This window comes from Delphinapterus leucas, chromosome X (assembly GCF_059928025.1).
Source record: "Delphinapterus leucas isolate spDelLeu-1000000601 "Yukka" chromosome X, BTC_Dleu_Yukka2, whole genome shotgun sequence".
In the NCBI taxonomy this organism is placed as follows: domain Eukaryota; kingdom Metazoa; phylum Chordata; class Mammalia; order Artiodactyla; family Monodontidae; genus Delphinapterus; species Delphinapterus leucas.
Window position 1 is genome coordinate 94062538 of NC_143150.1, and position 23709 is coordinate 94086246.

Consider the following 23709-nt stretch of genomic DNA (forward strand, 5'->3'; position numbering starts at 1 on the left):
AAGACCCAATGCAGCCAAAAGTAAATAAATAATTTTTAAAAAATACACTTAAAAAAAATAAAAAATAAAATAATAATAATACTTTTGAAATCATTGGCCTAACTCTAAATCACCTGTAAGATCCCCTTTAACAATACTATTCTATAAAAATCAGAATGGAAATAAGTCTAATCTCATACCTTAACTGACTAATTATAACTTTTGGCTTACATCCAATTCCCCCATAAGACTAAATTTCTTAAGAGCTACCATTTATTGAGCATTTATTACGTATGTACCAGTTATTGAGCTGGGAACTTCACATGCTCTATATCAGTGGTTCTCAAACATAATCACCTGGAAGGTTTATGAAAACACAGTTGCTGCCACTGCTGTTTCTCAGTTAGAAGGTCTGGGATGAGGTCTGAGAATCTGCATTTCTAACAAGTTCCCGGGTGATGCAGCCGCTGTTGCTGGTCCTGAGACCACATTGTTTTACCATCATTAGTGAAAAAAATCAGGTGAGTTTGTTGATAAAACTAAAGGTCAGAGAGTTTAAGTAACCTGCTCAAGACCTCATAGCATGGAAGAGGCAGAAGCAGAATTCGAAGCTTTTCCTGCTCCACTTTGCCCATTTTCTCTTAGTGGGATGGGGAGAGAAAGGTAGGTGAGCAAGAATCATGTCTCAGTCCTCCCAGAATCTCCAGTGCTTAGGAAATTGACAGCAGGTACACAACGTTTTCTTGAATGAATGAACAAATTGCTGTGTGCCCCCAGTGATGCAGGCAGTGCATCACTTTCTTTTCTTTAAAACTATTTGTGACCTCACAGATTTAAGATATTGGAACTAGAACAAGGTGCCTTGTTTTGAAAAATTACAATGAAATGTCAAGTGGAAGCAATAGCTCAGAATCTTTTTGAATGATGGGAATCATAGGTACATCTTTGACTTTTTCTTCCTTTCTCATTTTCACTTATTTTTCCCCCTCTCTTCCCATAGGTTGAAGAAACTTTGTGACCTCTACGCAAAAGTTCTGGGCTCACAAGAAGCTTTGCACGTAAGGCTTCCCAACCCTTCCCTAAGGGAGAGAGATCTTGCTTTGTTGTCAGGGGGCTAGCAGGGATGGGCTTGTGCAAGAAGGGCTCTAGAGCTCATGTTTTCCCTGATCTATTCTCGGAGGAGTCTGCACCAGAGTTGGTAAACTTATGAGTTGTCCCAGAGGGTATGGGCCCTGGCTGTGCTAGTGGCAGCTTAGGCACCTTGCAACACTGATGTGTTTTAGGTGGTGCTACCCTTGTCCCTGAGTTCAGAGCTCTTCCTGTAGCAGGGAAGACATGCTGATTGGCTCAAGGTGAGCCCTGTCAGCTGAGTTTCCTAGACATCTTGGCAGGTAGCCTGAGGAAGCTGTGATCTTCAAATTCAAAGTAGTTCCCCTCCCCACTGGGTGGTTAAAGGTGGGATGGGATGGGTAGGGAGGCAGTGCGGTAGGGGCATTTGGTGATAGTCAAAGGGCCCAAAGGGCCCATAACCATTAGCCATAACGACCTCCTTCATCAATATTTAAAATAATGACCCGACATTCTCGTTCCATTCACAACTGCTGGGTTTTTAATGTTTTGACAAGGATTACGTCACCTTTTGAAAGCTATTATTAAATCCAGTTATCCGTGCAGCACTTGAAGACAATGGAAAAGGATGTACAAATGAGCAGTTAAAGCATGAGAAAATCTAATAAAGGGGCTAAGAATGTTTAACTTGTTAAGCCTCTTAAATCCAAATCTCTGCAGTACACGCCATGACCTAGTTGAACAGCTACAAGGCTTCATCTTATCCCTCAGACACTTCCTTTGCTCAGCTTTGCAGTGGCTTTCTTCCTCCTAGTCAAGTTGTTGTGGCTTTTGAATTTGTCATTTTTGTTCATCCTTTTAAAGCAAGAGTTACTTGTTATAGGTGAAACACACGCTCTTGAAGGTTTGGGGGATTCCTCCTCAGTAAATGAACAAGAATGATGAATTGACTGGTTTGGAGAGAAACATAATAATAATGAACAATGTGTTTTGTTTCATTTTTTGCTTTCATATACCATTTAACAAGTTTAAATATAAGCATAGCCTCTGGGCGCAAGTGTAATATGAGTGAGGTGGCAAGACCCAAAGTATATACACATTAAAAATTTATCCTACCACAGCTGCTAAAATTGACTGGTCTTTCTGTTTAAATATTCGGTTCAAGATATTTCTCCCTGGTAGATACTCAAGCTTTTTTGAAGTTATGTTCTGAGACACCCTCAGGCTGAGGCAGTGCAGAACTGAGGATTCTCCGACAACCTGTGAGATGGTTGTTCAGGGAAAACCCCAGTGGGAGGGGAAAGAAGTTGTGCTCAATTTCCCAAAAAGTTGATCATTTTTAGTATGGGAAAGTCTCTTTTCCTAAAAAGAATGTGGATGATTAATTGCTGGTGATAAAAATGAGGTGGTCCTGGGAATTCCTGGCCGTCCAGTGGTTAGGGCTCCGAGCTCTCACTGCTGAGTGGCTGGGTTCGATCCCTGGTAGGGGAACTAAGATCCCACAAGCCACAAGGTGTGGCCAAAAAAAAAAAAAAAACGAGTTGGTCATGCTGTTGTTCGCTCTTGGCACAGAGATGGGCACTTGCTTTGGCGTCTGTCCTGGGAGCAAGGAAAGGTGAAAGATGAAGTCCAACCTTTCTTCTGATCGGTTGGCTGGAGACAGCCAGAGAAGGATGCTCATGAGATGGAAGAGGGCCGGGCCTGAGGCATCAGAGCAACTTACACCCCTCAGACAGGGCCTCCTGCTTTGTAAATAGGATTCGTTACAAGTGACTATCCGAAGTCCCGTGTGTGACTGCAAATTTTTAAAACAAAACATCTTTTCCAAATCTATTTTTATGCTCACGTTTTTCTCTTAAGACTTGCCGTGTTGATTTTATCTTTTCAAAATAATACCTGGGCTTCCCTGGTGGCGCAGTGGTTGAGAGTCCGCCTGCCGATGCAGGGGACGCGGGTTCGTGCCCCGGTCTGGGAGGATCCCACATGCCGCGGAGCGGCTGGGCCCGTGAGCCATGGCCGCTGAGACTGCGCGTCTGGAGCCTGTGCTCCGCAACGGGAGAGGCCACAACAGTGAGGGGCCCGCGTACCGCAAAAAAAAAATTAATAATAATAATACCTAATGATAACACTTATGTTTAGTTATTGTAATAAAGAGCTTGAACTTTGCAAAATCTCAGCTAATGTTTTGCCTGTTCATGGCAAAAACATATTTTTCAGACCGATAGCTGCCTGCATCGCCATCAACAGAAGTGCCTACATCCCATGAAAACATTAATCTGTCTGTTCTAGCTTCTCTTAACGAAGTTGACTTGCATGAAAAACATGAATCTGGTCATTCTTTTTCCCTAACAGGCATGCTTTTCTACTTTTTTCATCCTCCTTACTCCAGTAAGCATAAATCCCTTTTTAAACTTGTCTTGAAACCATTAGGCACTAAAAACTTCTTAATACGTAAGGCCAATTTAAACATAGAGCTAGACAATTGCAGCTTATGAACAGTACCTGGGACATGAATGAACCAAGTGAGAAAACTTTCTAAGTCAGAATTTCTTAGAAGTCTATTACCAAGGACATTTACCTGCCCAAAGTCCTATCTCTAAAAACATCGGGATAATAAGGCTCTATTTCAGACAGATACTGGTTGTCCAATAGGAAGCCTACTGGACTGTGTTTGATTTATTCGAGACTAGATTGCTTCCTTTGAGTCTCCTTTGAGTTTCTGTCACTCTGCCTTGCAGCCGGTGCACTATGAAGAGAAGAACTGGTGTGAGGAGCAGTACTCCGGGGGCTGCTACACGACCTACTTCCCCCCAGGGATCCTGACTCAGTATGGAAGGTAGAGTAAAAGTGGGCTCAGTTCTAACTGAAACTCCCTGAATCTGAGTCCATAACTCTAAGAAGGTTCGTGGAGCTCTTCTCCACTGTTCCTTGTAAATGCTGGAAAAAAAATCCCCAAATCCCCAATTTCCTTTGGATCTCGTGAATCTCACTAATGAAGTCATTATAATTCTGCATCATGATGGTGCCCTTGACTCTTAATTCCTCTGAAGGAGCAATCCCAATCAATAGAACCAAAGAAGGTGGCAGCATAAGAATAGGAATTTAGATAGAGGGTTCACTTATATTGTCAGAAGAAGTGTCTTTATACTGAGTTTAGGGCTCGGTGGAACTTCCTCAATGGGCACTGTATAAGTGCCAACATGGGTACAGCATTATAAAAGCAAATTGTGTTCTAGACTGGGGGTAAAGGGACTTGGGTTCCACCCCCTGATCCTACCAATAACCAACTTTGTCATCCTGGACGGGTCACTTCTCCTCTCTGGACCTCACTTTCCTTAGCAGGTGTATGAGAAAGCGCAAGATGGCATACAGTAGACAAGAATCAGTATGTTAACAGGAGCATAAGTTATTTTTCACATCTTCATTGAGATATAATTCACATACCATACAATTCACCCATTCGAAATGTATAATTCAATGGCTTTTAGCATTTACAGTGTTGTGCAGCCAGGTATGACTCATTGGTGTTTAGTTCATTGTATTTGATGACAACAACCAGGTATGAATTAGTAATATAGTAGTAATTATTATGACCATCAAAGTAATACTAAACGAAGCAATCATTTAATGCCAAGAGCTCAATCTAAACAAAATGGGAAATGTAGAGTGATGAGTAAAAGGCTGAGTATGCAACAAAAAAAGGGTATTAGTAAATGTAAATGGCTAATCAATCTGTTTGTGAAAACCAGTCAAAGAAGGATTAAAACCTGCTTGTGGGCTTCCCTGGTGGCGCAGCGGTTGAGAGTCCGCCTGCCGATGCAGGGGGCACGGGTTCGTGCCCCGGTCCGGGAGGATCCCACATGCCGCAGAGCGGCTGGGCCCGTGAGCCATGGCCGCTGGGCCTGCGCGTCCGGAGCCTGTGCTGCGCAACGGGAGAGGCCACAACAGTGAGAGGCCCGCATACCGTAAAAAAAAAAAACCTGCTTGTGAGAGGATACATAATGGCTTTGGTGAGCACTTTTCCTCATCTTCCTGAAGATGGCAAAATATCATCTATGAGATCATTCAGAGGGTGCCACCTGATTAGCTACTGGTCATTAAGTTAATTTTTGGATATGCTGATTGTAGAATACGTCAGTAGTAATTGTTTCATTCCGCACTTATTGGCTAAGTGCCAACTATTGGCCAAGCGCTCTGCCGGAAACTTCAATATATAGGCAGACCTTGAAGATATTGTGAGTTCGGTTCCGGACTACTGCAATAAAGCGAGTCACACAAAATTATTTTGTTTTTGGTTGCCCAGCGCATACAAAAGTTATGTTTACATTATACTGTAGTCTATTGAGTGTGCAAGAGCATTATGTCTAAAAAATGTACATATCTTAATTAAAAAAATACTTTGTTGCTAAGAAATGCTAAGCATCATCTGGCAATGCCGGGTTGCCACAAACCTTCAATTCGTGAAAAAATAAATTCAGTATTTGCGAAGCGCAATAAAGCAAAGCACAACAAAACAAAGTTTGCCTGTACCAAGATAAGCCCTCCCTGCTGTCAAGGAGCTGACGGTGTTAGGAGCTAGGGTAGGGATGGGGAGAGGAGAGAATATCAAACATTGACTCAAACATACTATGGTAAGTACTCTAAGAATAGAGGGGCACAAAAATGCCATGGGGGCCCAGGGAGGGATGGGCTAGCCTTAGCTAGAGAAAGCTGAGAAGGCTTCATAATACACATATCACCTGAGAATTGTAGAAGGCAGAGAAAAGGCTATTGGGGAATGTATTCTAGGCAGATGGAACCATTTGAGCAAACGCTTCCTATAGGAATCTAACAAGTTCATGGAATGTCTGGGGAGAAGTTACACAGCTGGGCCCTATGGGTGATTTTGAGGATAGAATAGAGAGTAAGAAAGGCAGATAGGATCCTTTGCTTCATAAAACACATTTAGGAATACAAAACTTAACCTCTCAACAGAGAAAGACCATCAGTTTTGTGATGTGATTAGATTTCTGACCACGGGGTAGCTAGTTTCATGCTCAATCCCATAAGGAGTGTCAGGAAAATGCCTTTGGAGTGATGGAGTCAGTGGGGGGCGGGGCGGGGGGGGGGAAGGACACTCACCTGCACTAGCCTGACACTGACCACATGAAAGAAGCAAGATAAACCCCATCATATCAGGCATTTGTGGTGACATGGCAGCACCCTCCTTCATCTTTATTCCTTCTCAGGGCCATGTTTCAGGCTTCATGTGACTAGCTTCAATCTGTAGGATGGAAACTGAAGCAGAGCATATCTTAGTGACATACCTCTCAATCCAAGCAAGGACAACTGGCCCGCAGGGATTCCCTTGACCTTTCGGGTCCATGACATTTGGGATACTGCAAGGAATTTTATCTTCATGGCCTAGAAATTACACAGTAAATGTTCTGCTTCCAAATGGAAGACAGAGGACAGTATTGACAGTACAACTCTAGTAAAAAAATAAACTCACATTTCTTAAGGTTTTTTACTTTAAGAAATGTGTGTTTATTTCTTAGACTGAAATATTGGGTTGGGTTTGTCTGTAAGATGTTATGAAAACCCGAATGAACTTTTTGGCCAACCCAACACTTTAGTGATTAAGTAGTGGTAAAACACATAAGGAAGTATACGTGGAAATATCCTATAGTGTCTCTTCCCCAGTTTTGGGGCTTTCTTTTTCCCCAAAGGAAGAAGATTTCCACATGACAAGTGGAGGGAAGATATCTTTGCCTGTTTGAAATAAATTCTTGGTTTTTACATTTTTACATTCCAGTAGTCAGCATGATTAATTCTCTAAGCCTTTATTCTCTCTTCTAATATTTAATTCTAGGATTTGGCCAGGCCTCCCAGAGGTTTCCAATTTGGGTTCCGTCTGTTTGAAAACAGTGATTCATGTGGTGAAAGCAGCACTGTTAAATGAACATGGAAAAAGCAAAATTACCTTCTCTTGCCGAGAACCCTTCCTGAATACGCTTAGGCTCTCCAGCCCATGCTGGCTATGAATAATTCCAGATTATGCTATGTATTATTATCGGCATTCTAGTATTCTATAGTATCTTCTATTCTCCTCCCCTTTTTTTGCTTGATGGCAACAATAAGGGTAGGTGAAGGAAAACCCACCAATTCAAGCCAACTCATTTGGTTTTCTGTAAAAGACCCAGTGGTATACAGTGTTGACTAAGACAGAGCCTGGATGTTAGCTCTGGACATCCACATCCATTATGTGTAATATAATGGAAACCTGGAATAGGATGAATAATGACATGTTGATGGCGCTTCCCTTATGGTATTTTTGTCAGGGTAACAACAAACTGCCCCTTGTAGAAACTAAGTGCTGTGACACTCTGTCCTTTCGTGTAGCATATGGGCACTCTTTGTTAACTAGTGATGGTGATGATACACCAGGAAAAGTGTATAACAGAAAGACAGAGACTTTGACATCTGGTCGACCTAGTTCAAATCCTAGCTCTGCAATTTTCTAGCAAGTGGGTCTTGGCAAGTCAGCACACATTTCTCTAAGCCTCAGTTTCCTCATGTGTAAAACGGGATAATTGTAGCTATGCCATGGAGTTCTTTAAAAAGATTAAAAAAATAATTCAATAGAGGGAGGATGTATAACCAAGTGGTTAAGACTGTGGGCTCTGGAGTCAGATGACCTGGATTCAAATACCGGTTCTGCTACTTACTGGCTATGACCTAGTGTAAATTACTTTGTCTTTGTTGCTGGTTAGATTCCCCAGCAAAGCAGACTCTGAAGCAAAGATGAGCATATGGGATATGTACTAGGGAGAGCCTAGGCATCAACATCTGTGGAAGGGAGAGGAAGGAAGCAGGAGCGGGCAGAGAGAGAAGTTGGGTTTCTCCCAGTGAAGTTCCAGTGAAGACCTCAGCTGATCCTTCAGGGAGCTCTAGGACTAAGATGGCCCTTCAGAAATGTCCCAAGTTGGGGCGAGGGGTCAGGTTTTTATAGCCCTGTGATGATCAGTCACTGGATGCAATTGCTGCTGGAAGGAGGCATGACCTTGAACCAGGCAATTTTCTTTAGTGGAGGCAGTTGCCAAAGAGGGCTGACATCAGAAGGCCATCTTCCTGCAGCACTTCCAGCACCTGGGAATAAGTCCTTCATGTTTTTTTTGTTTTTACTATATGATTCCATTTATATAAAATACTAGAAAATGCAAACTAATCTATAGAGACAGAAAGCAGATCGGTGGTCGACTGGGGAGGGGGGCCTGGAATGGGCCAAGAGCAGGGAAGAACAGCAAGGTCCTTCATTTTTGAAGGAGGGTCTAGGCAGGGCACCACAGTGTCCACTACAGCCTCTGTACCTCCATATTCTCACCTGCAAAATGGGGATTATAATCGTACTGACCTCATATGGTTGTGGTAAAGATTACTGCACTTAGAAGAGTGTTTGGCGCCCCCCAACATGTTAACTGTTATAATTTAATGCAGTAAAACTCTTCACACTGGTAGAGCTAAGTGCTCAAGGAATGGTGGTTTTGGAGCCGTAGTCATACTCACAGAGTTGTTAAATGTTACTAATAGAAAAGGTTTTAAAAATTATTGGATCATGCCCCTTAGGAGATGGGGAAGCCAGAGCTCAGTGAGAGGAAGTGATTTGCCAAGTTCATTGGTGGAATGACCAGGCGGGAAACTGGGGGCACGTGTCCCCTCGGTCAAAGTTGGTGAGCCGGCTATCCATGACTGGGCATATACAGTCCCTCACTTTACGTATGTGAAGCAAATACTTATTTTACCTCCATTGATGTCAGTCCCTTTACCTGTAAGCTCTTGGTGCAGGAGTGAACTTTGACTTTTATTTCATTTTGTCTGTGACAAAGATCATGTAAGAACTGGAGGAACTCATGAACATTATTCCAAAATTGCCAATGGACTTCCTGACATTTAGAGTCTGAGGAAACGGACCAGCCTTGGTCTTTGTGGGAAGGCTCTCCTCTGGCTTTCTGAGACTGACCACTTTTATCTCTTTGCTTTGCTTTCAAGGGTTCTACGCCAGCCAGTGGGCAGGATTTACTTCGCAGGCACGGAGACTGCTGCACACTGGAGTGGCTACATGGAGGGGGCTGTGGAGGCCGGGGAGAGAGCAGCCCGAGAGGTAAGGCCTGGGGTCATGGGCTGTGGGGAAGGAAGCAGCTCACGGGCCTGACAAACAGGTTAAATATGTCTGAGATCCTGGAAGCCAATTCCCCGTGAACCCCCATCTGAAGGACAGTGAAACACCTTTTTAACAGTAGTCACAGGTGAAATGAACACCTTAACCAAAAAGTAACAATGAGTCCAAGGTAAAAAGAGTCCATGGGGCAAAAGATCACCATGGCTATACTTGAGAGATAACCTAGGTCTAATATTATAGAACCAAACATGTTTACACTAGGATTCAGAATTCATTTATATATTTTCCGACAGTTCCTCTCATCTCATCCCTATTAAGGCGTGTTCACGGCTATTAAAATTGATGGTGAGTCTAATGGTTGGACCTTCTTATGCTGTAGATCGGAGACCTTTTGGATCTTTTCAAAGGTTCAGTGGACTACACTGGCTTTTACCCTGGTGTTTTTGATGGATATCCCAAAAGACATCGTTAGTCCTTTATTTAAAGAGATTAGGAGAAAGATGGTGTCATTTTTGTTATTTACCAAGATGCGCTTTCTTTTCAGATCCTACATGCCATGGGAAAGATCCCAGAGGATGAAATCTGGCAGCCCGAACCAGAGTCTGTAGTAGGTTATATTTTATATCATGAATTTAAATCTCTTTCCTCTAAAAACAATTACTTATGAATAGAACACACTTGTATATATTCACAGACCTTCCCCTAAGTGGTTCAACCCATGAATGTTTAAAGAGATGCCACGGCTTAGGGCAGAGGTGAGGGATTTAGAAGAGCTTTGATAAAATTGCAGCTGCCACATGCCTTGAAGATTATTAGGAAAAAATAATTATTTTTTGGTCGGATGAGACATTACTCGGAGAGTTCTAGACTTATTAAGAACTCAATAAATGTCTGTTGAATAAATCTCTAACCTGGTGATAGGGGGGAGGAAATGAAAGGAAGATATGTCAGTATCCCCTGTCTGGGGACAAAGGAGTGGAATGAAATGGAGCAGATTTAGGTTAAAAATGCATTTTCAATATACCTATCATTTTGTAATAAAACCCCAGGAAATTTTCCTGACTGGAAGGAAGCATACACATCATAGAGGACAAGGGTCCAAAAGGTCAGAGTTATTCGTCTGTCAAGTGTAAGGTTAAAAACAGTAGCCTGGCCACTCCAAAGTCATTGTCTTAGTGCTTCTGGGATTGAGGACTGAGTGGACCACAGGTGCATCCACTCAGCAGATATTTATTGTGCACCTGCTTTGCATCAGCCTCTGGGATAATGATACAGCAGTGCTTTCAGAGCTCAACATGTGGTGGGGAGAACAGATGATAACAAAAAAGCCCACGTGCCATGAAGATGACACGCTGAGAATGTAAAAAGAAGGGGTCATCTTAGTTTGGGGACACTGGAAAGGCTCCCGAAGGAAGTGAGATATAAACTGAGACTTGAAGTTAGTGGTCAGAATTAGTTAAGTAAAGGGCCCAGTGGGGAACGGGGAATGAATGTTCTGAACAAAGGGAATGTGACGTTTCATGGCCTAGAGGTTGGCAAGTGTGAGTCACGTTCGGAGAACTGGAAGAAATACAGACTTTCTGTACTGACACCAAATATTCTCTGAACCCAGGATGTCCCTGCGAAGCCCATTACCACCACCTTCTTGGAGAGACATTTGCCCTCCGTGCCCGGCCTGCTGAGGCTGATTGGATTGACCACCATCTTGTCAGCAACTGCTCTTGGCTACCTGGCCCACAAAAGGGGGCTACTTGTGCGGGTCTAAAGAGAGGGCATCTGTAACCACACCCTCTTCTGCTTCTATTTGGTGTGTGGGTTTGGGGAAGGAGTTGTAACAAAGTTCCATGAAGACACAAAGAATGTGGAGTGAAGTGGAGAGCATGACGATAAGTCAGACTTCGACCACAGGAAAACACAATATCTCTTTCTCCATTTTGATTCCTGTGTATTGTCTAGTACCTAGCTTAGCACTCTGTCTCACCCATTTCCAAGTTCACCGGTCTCAGAATCTTTACAGTAGTTAAACAGGCTTGTTAAAGGTCCTTGCTATCCTACAGTATACATTACCCAGGCACAAAAAACTAGCTTTTTCCTACCTCTGTGGCTTTGTGCTTGTCCTTCCTCTTACCCGTAAGGTCCACATCTTCCAAGATCTCTGCATTTGTCCTTAGAATCCTGTATTGTTACAGCTGGAAGAACTTAGACACCACCTTGTCCTTACTTGCTATTTTAGAGTTGAGCAAACTGAAGTCAGGAGCAGTGGGGCTTAATTGCCCAAGGCCCACAGTAAGCCACTGATATTTTGTTGACTAGAACACAGGTCCATTGCTTTATCCCATTTCCCAGGATGAATTTCCCGATCACCCTCTCTACTCCCTGCCATGGTCGCTGATCGTGTCCCCCTTGTGTGGGTTTACTCTGTACTAAGTTGTTTTGTGCTGCTCAGTATATTTCCTTAAGTTTTATTGTCTTCTGCAGTGTGTCTTCAGCTCATTTTAATTTTTTTGAGGGTAGAAGTCTTGTCTTTTCTTCCTCTTGTATCCTCCCTTGTATCTGGATACGAAGGTTAATACACATTTGGGTAATTAAAAATAAAGTTGATTGACCAGATGTCTGTTGCCTTTTCTTTTTGGGTAATGACTTTCAAGGGTTTTGACAAATCAAATCAAGATCCAGTATTAGGTATATAATTGTGGCTTAAAAGCATTGAGACAAAATTTCCTTGAAGCTCAGATGATGCGTGCATTTGGATTGTGTGATCCATCATGGGTGGTGTCTATGTGAGCAGTTGGTAAATGATTTATAATGATATCATAAGGATGCTAAAAGACACAGCTCCTTGCTTTCACCCCCTCTGCCCCCGAAAAAAGGCTGTCAAAATAATTGACATATTAATAAGTAAGATGCTTTAACTATTAAGACAATTACAATATTTCAGTTGACCTTTCATATTCCTTATCAGTGCAAAGCTTTTTACTAGGTACACTCATTAATTTAAAACCATAGTTCCACAGTCCATTAAATCCTATTTGAACTACTTTTTAAATGAGATCATCATTTCAAAGTATTCATACCTCTCAACTCCCAAGATGTTTTTATCAGGATATATATATATATTTTTTAACATCTTTATTGGAGTATAATTGCTTTACATTGTTGTGTTAGTTTCTGCTGTATAACAAAGTGAATCAGCTATATGTATACATATATCCCCATATCTCTTCCCTCTTGCGTCTCCCTCTCTCCCACCCTCCCTATCCCACCCCTCTAGGTGGTCACAAAGCACCAAGCTGATCTCCCTGTGCTATGTGGCTGCTTCCCACTATCTATCTGTTTTACGTTTGGTAGTGTATATATGTCCATGCCACTCTCTCACTTCGTCCCAGCTTACCCTTCCCCCTCCCCGTGTCCTCAAGTCCATTCTCTATGTCTGCGTCTTTATTCCTGTCCTGCCCCTAGATTCATCAGAACCTTTTTTTTTTTAGATTCCATATATATGTGTTAGCATACGGTATTTGTTTTTCTCTTTCTGACTTACTTCACTCTGTATGACAGTCTCTAGGTCCATGCACCTCACTACAAGTAACTGTTTCGTTTCTTTTTATGGCTGAGTAACGTTCCATTGTATACATGTGCCACATCTTTATCAGGATATATTTTAAATCCATAAATGACTATTCTCACATGCTGCTTTAGAAAATGAAGGTTGTTTTTCTTAGCATAAATGAAATTTAAGAACTCTCCCAGGATTAATCAATAATAGTATAGTTTCCAATTTTTACAGTGACATTTAGATTCATGAATTTGTAGGAACTTTAGAGACTAAATGAGGAGATTAAAGAACCCACTAAGACTTCTGTAATCATTTTGGTTTGGGGATCTGTCTAGAAATATAGTGTATTTGGCCTAGGAGTGTCTTCTTGAGCATGCTCCCCTCGGAAGCACTCCCGCCCACCCTGAGAGTCGTCATACTACTAACTCCAGCACATACATTAAGAAAGAGTCAAATAAGGAATTACCTTCTCCAGGAATCTCCTGGACCACTCATCCTCCAGCTGGGCCAGTGGAGAATGCTCAGTGTTCTCCCAGTGTTACATGCCTAGACCTCTTGTCCTGCACTTACCCTATGATATTGCAATTGCGCCATCTTGTTAAATTACGTGATTTGAGGTGCCAAGTTACATTCGGTATTAGTTACCAAGGTAAATCCTGAGATAGACAAAAATGGGAAACTTTAAATGAAAGACCTAAAAACCAGTTTCTTGTCTGATGAAACCCCTCACCAGTTTTGAGTGTATGAAAAGAGTGGGGAGGGTTTTAAAAAATTTTTTATTTAAATATAGTTGATTTACAGTGTTGTGTTAGTTTCAGACGTACAGCAAAGCGATTCAGTTATACATATATATATATATATATATATTCTTTTTTACATTCTCTTCCATTATAGGTTATTACAAGATATTGAGTGTATGTCAAATCTAAAAAATGATATAAATGAACCATTTTACAAAACAGAAATAGACTCACAGACGTAGAACACAAACTTATGGTTACTAAAGGGGAAAGGGGGGGAGGGATAAATTAGGAGTTTGGAATTAAAATATACACAGTACTATATATAAAGTAGAGAACCAATAAGGACTTACTGTATAGCACAGGGAGGGGTTTTTGAAGGGGTAGACTCGTGAAGAAGTCTCTTTAGACAGAGCTGCCATGCTTTGAGTCCAACCCACCCCAAAAGGGAGGGCCAGGGTTTTACCTTCTCTTCTGAAATCTTATGAGAGGGGCTTCAAGGAGACCCCTTCGAGAGCTTGAGACACCCCAGAGGAATCTAAAGCCTTGGCTTCTGTTCAAGATGCTTCTGACTTGAGAGTGAGGGAATGCTACTAAGACTGCCAGAAAACAGAAGCTGAATGGAGATCAAAATTGACTAACCAGACAATCCTACATTACCTACTCTTCTTAAAAACAATGTGTCTGTGCCGTCTTTTGCAGAGAGCTAATTTTCACTTTTCTTCATACTCATTTTCAAAGTTTCAACTGCCTTTTTGACTATATTTTAGTTGAGGTAGCTCTAATAACTGGTTGGATCTGGTTCTCTCTTGGGTAGGTGATGAGTCTCAAGCAGTGATTCTCAGCTGAGGGTACACATCAGAATTACTGGGGTGCTTTGGAAAGACTCACATGTCTAAGCTTTACATGGAGAGTTTAATTTAGCAGGTTGGGAAGAAGACAAGTTTCTTCATAGATCTACTCTGTGAAGGTCTTAGCCAAGGGCTAAGAATCACAGGTTCAAAGGTACAATAGGGCTTGGGCATATGGAGTTGAGCTTTTCTCAGAGGCCTGCTGCTCTGTCTCTGTCCTCTGTTATATCAATGTGAAAAGAAGATGCTTATAAGATACTTGGAATAAAAGGAAACAGTGGGACTTCCCTGGTGGCACAATGGTTAAGACTCCATGCTCCCAATGCAGGGGGCCCATGTTCGATCCCTGCTTAGAGAACTAGATCCCACACGCGTGCTGCAACTAAGAGTTCACATGCCACAACTAAGGAGCCCTCAAGCCGCAACCTGGAGCCCGTCTGCCACAACTAAGGAGCCTGCCTGCCGCAACTAAGACCCAGCGCAAGCAAATAAATAAATAATAAATATTAAAAAAAAAAAAAAAAGGAAACAGTGTTCCTCTATGAAAGTTAAGCATTAATTCGACGTGTTAAAGAGTGAGATGTGTTCCCTGGATCATAAGAACTGCTTGACTGGGAATTCCCTGGCGGTCCAGTGGTTAGGACTCCAAGCTTTCACTGCCGAGGACACGGGTTCAATCCCTGGTCGGGGAACTAAGATCCTAAGATCCCACAAGCTGCGCGGCATGGCCAAAAACAAAAAACAAAAACTGCTTGACCAGAGAAAGGCTATCTTGATTGGAAGGCATGGTTGTCTTAGGCTGGGTCCTCCCCCCAAAGCAGAACCTCAAACAAGGGCTTTCATGTGGATAGTTCACTTTTGGAAGTGATTTCAGGGAGCAGAAGTGGGATTAGGAAGAGAGTGAAACCGGGCAGGAGGGAAAGCCAATCCAAGGGTGAGTTATTGAATTGGTCACTGCTGTGGGCTACTGGGGCTCAGTGCGGCCAGGGACCCTCTGAGGAGCTATGCAGAATGTACCTTAGAAGAGATCACCTGAGGGAACCAAAGAAGGGTGTATTTATCTCCCACTGGCTTAAGTTTTCCTTGAACTGTTAACTCCCTTCCAGTTTTGTCCATGTATCAGAATGGCCAGTGAAGAAGGTGCTATCAGTAACTTGCACATCTGGTTGCTGGCTGCTGCAGCAATGGCTGGAGTGAAAAAATAGGCTGGGATGTGGTGATGCCCAAGAGATGTCCTATATATAAGGCCCAGTATACAACTTAAAAGACGAGTTAAAAGAAGCACAATATGTTTTTGTTTGTTTGTTTGTTTTGGTTTGGTCCAAGGGAGAGATTCTGAATCTTGGGGGGGGAAACATCTGTTTATGTGACACTCTTATGGATACTTTAGTTTTAAAAGAATACATCCCAATTTGAGATCTTCAAGGCTGCACGACGGGGTGGGGGGCAGTGTCAATCCCATCTACTGATAAGGTCCCAGGCAAGAAAGAGATCGACGAAACACTGAGTGTTTGCCATGCCTGTGGTCTCCTTTTAAAAAAGTGGTCAGAGGTGGACCTTTGCATACCAGGCACCTGCTTTTGTGATCCTACTACTCTGGCCGCAACCGATTGGACTAGGGTTGATTTCCTGAGTCAAAGACAGAACTCTATGAGTAGCCAGTGGCCCATGAATTGGCCTGGCCCAAAGTCTTTCTGTGGCAGTGGTGAAGATGAAGTGGACACAAGGAGGGGGCAGACTAAGGCACAGGAATGGGGTAATGATGGCCGATCCTGAGGGAGTGACAGTAGAGTGGCTGCTGTGTCACTTGACCTATCGATGCATCTCAACAGCAATGACCGATGTTCCAGGACATCAGAAGACTTGACTGAACCCCAGTGGCCTGATCTCCCCTACTTCTTCACTTCCTCTAGTTTTTCTCTGGAAACTGAGTGTATTTAACAGAGATGTCTTACCTCTGCCAACATTCATCTCCCTCCTATCTGCTTCCTCTTGAACTTCAACTTCTGCGTGTCCCCAACAACCTGGTCCTCTGTCACTGTACACCTTTTAGGATCTTGTCTCCTGGACAATCTGTTAGGATCCCTTAACTTCCGTCTTAACCTCGGCTCCAAGCTAAGAAGGACAAGTTCTCATTTCCACAATAAATTACATCTTGTAACCAAAGAGAATAGTCTAGAATGCTGTGTACTCTAGGAGAATGTATAGGCAACTTGGTGTGATGTGGTGGTGGGTTTGTTGTTTGTTTCCTGTTAGTTTGTCTTTTAAGTGCTGAGGAAGACTCATTTGAGTTGAAAATTCTCCTGGGGATTGATCTTAATGACATCTCAGCCTGTGGACACTAGAAACCAAGCTCCTGTATTAGAAATAGCTGATCTAATCAGACCCTGCACTTAGCCTGGGCTGCTACTTTCTGATGTGATTGTTCTTGGCATTTCTGCTGAGATCACGCAATGAGTCACTGACAAGTCATACACAACTCCGGCAGAAAGACATTCCAGCCTCTGGCCTCCATCCATGATCACCTTGACCTCTTCTTTCACCTTTCTTTACATCTCTAATCCTCCACCATTTCTTCCGTAAGCATTCTGGTTCAGTTTATTCTCCTTGAAAATCCATTTCCCTGCAAGGCAAAATGCTGAGTGGCACTGAGCTTTTGTTCTTGAGTTTGACATATCTCTTTTACCTCTAGGCCATTTCATTGTATTATAGTTTCTTTTCCCTAACCCGCTGTCAAAAATCTTTTTAATACCAGAATCTTCCCTGGGTTTTAGAAAATCAAGCAGAAAGTCCTGGAGTTATGTGGGAACAGTGAGAAGGAGGCCACCAGCTGTTTCAGAAAAGACTTAGAGCTGGCCTGGGCCCTAAGCCCCTCATCCCCACGGTTGATCCCTCCTTTCTGGTCTCGTGTTGTCCTCTACCTGCCCTTCTCCTCTTCTGCTGTTTGACCTCCAGTGCTGTCAAGCGCTCAGGCCCTTAGTCCACTGGTGAAGCCTGGGTTTGGATAAATATAACTCTTTCTGGAGCTCGAAACTCAGTGATAATGTTGGCCCTTTGGACTATGCATCCCTATATTTTGGAAGCACTCCAAGGACAAAATTTGTCTTCAAAATAATGTCCTCTAAAAGTTGCTTGGAGGGAGTTCCCTGGTGGTCTAGTGGTTAGGATTCGATGCTTTCACTGCCATGGCCCAGGTTCAATCCCTGGTTGGGGAACTGAGATCCTGCAAGCCATGTGGTGTGGCCAAAATAAAATTAAATAAATAAATGAATACATAAATAAATTAAAAACTGCTTGGAATGTTAAAACCAGGAAATACGTTATGTGTCTTTCAGAAATATAAGAGCCTCCCTGCCAACTCCCTGAATCCTTGAGCTTCCTTTGTTTTAGGTGCCCAATGCCACAGGCGCTACTTAAGCAAAGGACAGTGTAGGCAATGAAACCCGGCATAGAAAGGAGCAGTATAAGGACAAGGTTCACAGAGGGAGCTCTAGGCATTACTGGTCGTTCCCCAACGGCCATCTCTTTTTGAGCCACAAGTTAGGACAGAAGGTTGGGTATTAGACTTACGCGATATTCATCCTTCCACTTCCTTCCTAGTAGAATCTTGATTTTGTTTAGCTATTCACCCACCACTATGCCTCAGGGTAACTAGGCTGGCCACATCCTCAGTCCTAAAAGATGGGCACTGGTTAGTCTAAGCTGATCGTGGTGGGCCTGTTTCCTTTGTCAATGGTTACCTTAAGCCTGGGTATGTTACGTAATTCTGGCTAAGGGCAAAAAAGAAGTCTTCTTGGGCGGTGGGGGGTGGGGGGGCTGGAGCTTCTGGAAGAGAGTCTGTCACTCTTAAAAACAGACCCATGAAAGAAAAAGTCCCATCCCATCCTTTCTCTGGACATCATAAGTGTCTGGATGTGACACTTGTAATGGCTGCAGCCATCTAACTTTCAAGCTAAGGATGAGGCCCATACACAGAAAAGGTCAGGGCCAAAAGAGTCACAAAAAACCTGAGTTGTGGTCCTGATGCACCCTGCCTACAGCCTACCTTGTCTTGGGAGTGCTGGTCATAGGAGAAATAAATTCAACAAGTTTGCATACAGATTTTCTGATACTTACAGTCCAAAGCATCCTAAAAGATACACCTGACTTGACAAAAATTAATACCTTCTCCTAAGGCTACCTTTGGATAATAATCATGCTTATTGTTAATTATAATAACAGCTCCTTTCATTAAACATGTATTATATAGAAGACACTGTACATTATCTGATTTTATCATGAAATCACCCCCACCTACATTTGACAGATGAGGCGTCTGAGTCTCAGAGATGCTATGAGGCTAAGGTCTCAGAATCAGCAAGTACTGGACATGGCTTCACACCTACCTGGGAATTGTTCTTAACCTATGAGTGTTTTCTTCCCTGTCTACACTCCCTGATCCAGCCTTATAAGATCACCTATCCAGAATACTTAGGACCTGCACTTTTTTTTTTGCATATATCTTTTAAAAAATATATCTTTATTTGAGTATAATTGCTTTACAATGGTGTGTCAGTTTCTGCTGTACAACAAAGTGTATCAGCTATACGTATACATATATCCCCATATCTCCTCCCCCTTGCATCTCCCTCCCACCCTCCCTATCCCACCCCTCTAGGTGATCACAAAGCACTGAGCTGATCTCCCTGTGCCATGCAGCTGCTTCCCACTAGCTATTTTACATCTGGTAGTGTATATATGTCCGTGTCACTCTCTCACTTCGTCCCATCTTACCCTTCCCCCTCCCCGTGTCCTCAAGTCCATTCTCTACCTCTGCGTCTTTATGCCTGTCCTGCCCCTAAGTTCTTCAGAACCTTTTATTTTTTTAGATTACATATATATGTGTTACAAGACCTGACCGTTTTTTTTGTTTGTTTGTTTTTGCGGTACGCGGGCCTCCCACCGCTGCGGCCTCTCCCGTTGCGGAGCACAGGCTCCGGACGCGCAGGCTCAGCGGCCATGGCTCACGGGCCTAGCCGCTCTGCGGCATGTGGGATCCTCCCAGACCGGGGCACGAACCCGCGTCCCCTGCATCGGCAGGCGGACTCTCAGGCACTGCGCCACCAGGGAAGCCCAGACCTGACCTTTTTGAATCACTAGTATTTCCAAAGCTTAGACATTTTTATTTTCGAAAGAGCTTTTTCTTGCTCTCTTACCACGCAATCTAGTCCCAACATCTTCTTGATAATGTTCTTTTGCCTTTTCCACAATGTGGATCAAAGAATGAAAATCATTCAACAATAACTCAACAAATATATATCGAACACTCTCTCTATTCCAGGTATTTTTCTAGGTGCTGGGAATAGAGTCGTGAACCAAAGTGAGGAAGACTCTTTCCTCATGGAATGTAAAATCTAATAGGTAGACAGTAAATAAGTCAGTAAATAAATAAATGAATGCTGCCATATATTCTGTCAGTGGAGAGACTGACAGTGTTATCAAGAAAATGTAAGCAAGGTGAGGGGGTGGGCAAAGAGTGATGTGGCAGTGAGGGATGGCTATAGGAAATTTGGTGGTCAGGTTAGGCTTCGCTGAGAAAGTGACTTTTAAACAGTGGTCTAAATGAAGGGAATGAAGCATGGTGCTGTTTGGGAGCAGGGCATTGCAGGCAGGAGAGACAGGAGGCACAGGGCCCAGAAGGGAGAGGGGATGGTTGGAGTAATAAGGGAAGAGAAAAGGGGCCAGGGGATTTCTAGTAGGGGAGTAGGTCTGACAGATGTTTACTAGGGTCACTCTGTGGTGGATACTGTGGTGCACTGCCCACATCCTACCTTCAGGACTGCTGCCCTCATTCTCCCAGCTGCTGGAAGCTGGGAGGCTGACAACTCATGGCTGTGTCCCTTTCTGTGGGCTGAAGAAAGCCCGCAGGCCCAAAGATATGCCCCTTCCTAGGGGGAGCCCACATCCAATGACTGAGCAATGAGGACCATCCCAGCTTCACAGCTTCCATGGGATCAGCTGATGCCTCTGTTGCAATTGCATCAGAGTTCAACTTCACTTTCTGCCCCGTTTTGCTTCCTTCACTCCCTCCCAGGTGTTGATCCCAAGGGCACCCTCCAATAAACTTTGTGCATGCAAATCTCCATCTCAGTGTCGGCTTCTTGGGGAACCCAGTCTGTGACACACTTTGCAATGTGGAGTCATGTACAGGAAGAGGGGATGCGGGAGGCTACTTCAGAGGCCAGGGCAGTTGTCCAAGCCAGAGACTCTGGTGGCTTGGTCTAGTGTAGTAGACTGAAGATACGTATTAGATATCCGTGGACATCCAAGTGGCAATGTTGGGTGGTCTGTTCACTATATCTGTTACAGTTTAGGGGAGAGGTTGGGGCTGGTGATATAATTTGGGGAGCCATGGAATTGAGTGTAGAGAAATGTCTCCTTTCAGCATTTCTGTTATATATTTCAGGAGTTCACACACCTGGTTAAACAATCTGCTACCTCCCAAAGAATTTGAGACAACATCCAGTACATGTAAATATAAAGTTAATAAAACAAAAACAGAAAATCAAGGCTCATGCCAAAAGGAGTTGATAGGTGAGCAGTCAGTGGATGAGGAGAATGTGGACACGGGGAAGGCCAACTGCTACATAAGTGGGGAATCCGAGGAACTTAGCAGGGACACCCTGACCCAGGCCTGAAATGTAACTATTTCATTTTGTCGCACTGGTGAAATATTACGTCAGAAATCCTGTGGGCTGGGGGTTTCTCAAAATGCGCGTTCAGCTCACCAAGTGGATTCCTGGCACGCCTCACCCTAGTGTGAATAAGCTTCGTCAAATTGTAGTCAACCAGGAATAAAATCTACTCTGAAAATGAACTTCTGGGCAACATCAGGATGTTGGGAGACCCAATGATTCCTCCCTCCCCATCACTTCCTGGGTTCCTCTTTCTGCCCTTCTCCTCCATGTCAGCTTTTCCTCGTGTCTCTCCTTGGCCTCCTCCTGGAGCCCTTTCAGTTGGTGACCTCCTCCTTTCCCAAGATCCTGCTGATGCCCAGAGATAAGCCCACGCACCCATGGTCAACTAATCTACAGCAAGGTTGGCAAGAATATACGATGGAGAAAAGACCGTCTCTTCGGTAAGTGGTGCTGGGAAAACTGGACAACTCCATATAAAAGAATGAAATTAGAACATTCTCTAACGCCATACACAAAAATAAACTCAAAATGGATTAAAGACCTAGATGTAAGACCGGATACTATAAAACTCCTAGAGGAAAACATAGGAAGGACGCGCTTTGACATAAATTGCACCAAGATCCTGCTGATGGAGGGAAGAGGGTCCCGTGTGCGTGCAGTGCTTCCCAGGGGCCAGCAGGGGGATGCTAAAAGATACTTCATGGCTCGGCCTCAGAAAGATGGGTTCCCTATTTGAAAGAGTTACATGAAAAAAATGGATGGGTAAGAGAACTAAAATAAAGATAGGTGAGGGGGGGAAGACTGCAATGAGTCTGATTGGCTTTTTGTCTACCCAGCTGACTGTGACCTGAGAACCTCCCCCTGGGACTTGCCCCTGTGAGCAGTACTATTTCCTCTCCCTTGGGCATCCTTCCCTATTGTCAGCCTGGAGAATGTCTACATTTTGTCTTCAGCCACTCAGCTCCAGAATATCTTTCTTCAGGAAGCCAAGGAGAGGAGAGTCATCTGGGTCCAGTGAGAGTTTTCCCCCGGGGCAACCCATCAAGGCTCTCAGTGCCAATCACACTAGAACACCTGGCTTGGTAGGGTGACCCAGACAGGTGAGCGGGGCAGAGCACAGGATCCCGGGTCGGGCAGGCAGGTGATTTAGTCGAGGTTCCATGGAGACTAGTGCAGGTGGATTCAGGGGCCCAGACCTCAGCAGGGGTATGAAAAGTAATATTCAGCAGGAGGGTGAGGAGGGTAGGAGATTGGCGGTGCCTGGGTTCCAGCTTTATCCCTGCTTCCTAGGGAGACATGGTGAGAACATGGTAGTTAAGGTGCACAGTGCAGACCACTGGCCTAGGACTGGATCTCAGGTCCCATATTCTCACGAAGGGTCTGCCTGAGGGGACAAGACAGAGGATTCCATGCCCAGTAGCCATCAGCAGTCCCCTGGGAATTCTGTGGGAGGCCTAGCAGCCTCTGCTTCTTTTGTGTGTGTGTGTGTGTGTGTGTGTGTGTGTGTGTGTGTGTTTACGGGTCCTCCTGCCTGAACTTGAAAGTGTGCCCTGCCCTGGATTAAGATTTGCTGCTGTTATTCTCTGCCAACCTCCCGAGAAAACTAGACTGAGGCTCGCTGGACACTTGCATGGCAAGCCCATCTTTTCCCCTGAACGTTCCCTGACCACCAAGACTATCGTTTCCCTTTGCTTACCCTGGCCATGCCCCTATGTTGCCCCTGCCTCAGGAGATGGAATTGTACCAGGCACAGTCTCCTTCTTTCTGTCTCAGGGGGACTGGCCATGCAGATCCAGTTTTCCTAGACATTGATCCATGAAGGATGTTATCTGCCAAGCGCTCGAAAGCACCCACCTGATGCTAAACAACCCTCATATTGTCCCAATACTGTCTTCTCTATTTACCTAACCAGGAATATCTACTTTGGACAGATTCATGTGTGTGCCTGGGTCTGGGGGCGCAGAGGGTGGAGGAGAAGGTTGGCCTGACTTTGAGAAGCCAGGGGCTGCCCTTCCCGGGTGTGCCCTGTGTCAGTCCCAGCCCTTGAAGTGAGCTGAGGTGAGGCTGGATTTGTTCCTTTCTGTGCTTGTTAATTTTAATTTGTTAATTTTGTATTTCAGCCAGATACCCAGCTTCCCCTCAAGACTGGGCATGTCATAAATGATTGAGTGAAATAAATAATGAATAAATGCTTCTCACTTGGATTCCAGTTTAAATCCAGGGAGCCCTGGTGAGATCTGAGGACTGGTCTTGTCAATTATTTCTTCCAGACTAACCTCCGGTTACTAATTGGCTCATTTAAATTCCTTCTTTTGAGGACATGTCACAATGGAAGTAAGATAATTAAAGAGCAGCAAACTTGAATTTGCGGTTGGATAAGTTTGAAGCTATGTCATTACCATTATGATACTGGGCACCATATGAAATTGTGGTCCAGGGAAACAACAGTCAGTTTTAATCTTTCTCCTGCAAATGATGTTTCATAGTAAAATCTGAATATTAACGGTGATCCTTGATTCTTACTTGCTTCTATCTCTATGTGTACCCAAAATACTAGCTTTAAGGCAGTAATTTCCAAACTTTTTCACATCAAATTACATAGAAAAAAAATGACTGTATTTGTATGGCATATTTTGTAAATGGATAAGGTTACTCCATGCCTGGAAGTGAAGAGCTTGAGGGC

At 43.7% G+C, this 23709-nt stretch overlaps 1 protein-coding gene across 2 annotated transcripts in view; it reads left to right on the top strand.

Annotated features, from left to right (window-relative positions):
- MAOB (monoamine oxidase B) overlaps positions 1-11815 on the top strand; it is a 114227-nt gene extending 102412 nt beyond the window's left edge. For both annotated transcript variants that reach the window (XM_022556309.2, XM_089904600.1), the window contains exons 11-15: positions 980-1037; positions 3786-3883; positions 9076-9187; positions 9750-9812; positions 10818-11815. In XM_022556309.2, the coding sequence (XP_022412017.1) occupies positions 980-1037; positions 3786-3883; positions 9076-9187; positions 9750-9812; positions 10818-10970 (484 nt within the window). In that variant the 3' untranslated portion in view covers positions 10971-11815. The remainder of the gene's footprint in view (positions 1-979; positions 1038-3785; positions 3884-9075; positions 9188-9749; positions 9813-10817) is intronic.
- The last annotated feature ends 11894 nt before the right edge of the window (positions 11816-23709 follow it).